The 2,470-nt window shown below is 35.3% G+C and overlaps 1 protein-coding gene across 1 annotated transcript in view; it reads left to right on the top strand.

Annotated features, from left to right (window-relative positions):
* The window catches only part of sgsm1a (small G protein signaling modulator 1a), a gene marked incomplete at its 5' end in the record, with an annotated part of 25,333 nt that overhangs the window by 19,689 nt on the left and 3,174 nt on the right, over window positions 1-2,470 (top strand). Inside the window, 2 exon segments of the mRNA XM_014014370.1 lie at window positions 259-355; window positions 1,309-1,476. Coding sequence (XP_013869824.1) covers window positions 259-355; window positions 1,309-1,476 — 265 coding nt within the window.

Genomic DNA, 2,470 nt, shown 5'->3' with positions numbered 1-2,470 from the left:
GTTTTTTGCTATGTTTTTTTTAATGAAATGAATAAATACTATAAACTAAAAAAAGGATCTGTGACAGGGTCACGGATCATTTTCTTGAAAAGGAACGGAGTGTAGGATTTATAAACCAACACATTTTATTATGTAGGCCGAAATTAAGCTTCCTCTTCTTGAAAGACCAGCATCCRCCACTGTACTTGATATATTAAGAAATAAACCCATTTATTACTCATTAGAGCTAATTATATCAGTTTTTCTCTCTCTTTGTAGATTCTGGATTCTGAGCTGTTTGAGTTAATGCACCAGAACGGAGACTACACCCACTTCTACTTCTGCTACCGCTGGTTTCTCCTGGACTTCAAACGAGGTGAAGAGATGCACGGCCGCACCCAGTCGGTGCCAATTAGAAAGAAGAGAAGAGTTGCTCTTGTTTAAGCTCCGCTCATGGAGAAAAACTGTCAAAACACAAGCAGTGATCAGAGCCTGAAAAAGATTTGGATTTTATTTGCATTAAAAAAACACATTTGGGTTTCAAGTCGCAGCATAAACTCACACTCCAATTTGCTTTTTTTTAATGGAAGTTTAGTCCAGAATTTTCTGATTTTCAATTTGCCTTATCCGCAAATATTTGGTTCTGCAATGATTGACGAGCACTGAAATTCTATTCTGATGTCTTGTTTAATATCAGGATGCAAACACCACAGCCAGTGGTATGATGATGGACAAATGCATTTTACTCAGAAAGATTAAATGATAAAAAGAAACAAGACAACAAGCAAAGCTGCCACACAATAAAAATGTAAAAAATGAAATAAAAAACATCCAAATATGGTTCACAAAATCTCTAAAACAAGTACAGATCACCATCACATGTTCATTTACTACAAGAAATTAATAAAAACTGTGCACAGAAAATTTTCTATGAATTCATTAAATCCAAAATACAACTAACGCTATAAATCAGCTATAAATACCCAAAGCTGCAGTCTCCCTTGATGTGTAGTTACTGTAGTTTGGAGCAATGCCACTGATTTTGCAAAGAACTGCAAGTTCTGTAGCAGGGTCTGTGAATCAACGAGCTCAAAAATAAAACTTAATTTTTAAAGTCTGCATCAGAGCTGATAGCGAAGAAATCCTGAGCTCTGATTCGCCAAAACTTAATGCAAAAATAAAAGAAAATATGAAACAGTGAGCTGAAGACCAATCTCTGGTGGATTAAACAAAAAAAGACATGAAGACAAAGATATGGATGAGCTCAGAAAGGAAAACAGAAGGTTCAAAAGAACAAATGTATGACCAGTGTTTGTTTTTGCATTCCAGAGCTGGTGTACGATGACGTGTTTGCCGTCTGGGAAACCATCTGGGCAGCCAAGCACGTCTCCTCCAGTCACTTTGTCCTCTTCATCGCCCTGGCGCTGGTGGAGATGTACAGAGACATCATCCTGGAGAATAACATGGACTTTACAGACATCATTAAGTTCTTTAATGGTAAATGCATTGCCTCATTACTAACTGTGCAAAYGTTCAAATACTGAAATACTCAAAATGTGAAAAAGCTTGGCAGGAAGTGTTAAAAAGAACATTACTGTAAAAAGAAGCTAATGTCAATCTAAGTGCTGTAAAACTAAAGGTAGACAAACATTTAAACCTTTGGGGCTTCTTCACATTTAAGTACAGCTGAATTTGATCAGTTCTGGACAAATACCAAAGATATATCATCAGGTGGTTTTTGAGTGGAGTCACAATCTTATCGCATAAAAGAGGAGAATGAAGATGCAGTTGTGAAGAATGAACCAAAGAAGGAGTTCTTAAAAGATTTTAGGACTCAGCATATGATCAAAAATGTTGTTTCTACATAAGGTTCCTGGAGTTTAAACTTGCCTTTTGTTCTTACATTATCCAGTTAATTTTAATGATGTTCTGTTTCATTTCACATGACTCCTCAACGTGAATTTACATTTAAATTTAAAATAAAATTACTTTAGTAAACCTGAACAGATTCAGATGGAACAGACTATAGCCCTCTCGTCTCATCAGGGAGTAAAAACCTGCAGATTTAATCAGTCCGTCTCATTCACACTTGTCCTCTTTTTAATACTGATATTTGCTTTCTGTGCTCAGATGTGTTTGATGAAGCTGAAGGAAGAAACTGTTTCTTGCATAGTTTTTTAACAAGATTTGTTGTAATGAGAAACTCCCAAGTGTCTCTTCTGTCSACGTCAGAATTACTTATAGTATATTCAGAGGTACAGAATATAAAGTACCAAAAAGAAATAATTAAATAAAAGTATAAATTTCTTAACAGAAAATAACTTTAGTAAGAATGATTTTCACTAATAAGGTAAGTACTTATGTGAAAGTCATAAAACTGCTCACATTGGGCCTCATGCAAGAACCGTTCGTACGCACAGATTTGTTCTTAAATTGTGCGTACGAGTGATTTAGGATATTCAGAGGTACAGAATATAAAGTACCAAAAAGA

Source organism: Austrofundulus limnaeus, unplaced genomic scaffold (assembly GCF_001266775.1).
Source record: "Austrofundulus limnaeus strain Quisiro unplaced genomic scaffold, Austrofundulus_limnaeus-1.0 Scaffold114, whole genome shotgun sequence".
Lineage (NCBI taxonomy): Eukaryota > Metazoa > Chordata > Actinopteri > Cyprinodontiformes > Rivulidae > Austrofundulus > Austrofundulus limnaeus.
This window is presented reverse-complemented; position numbering and strand designations above follow the sequence as displayed.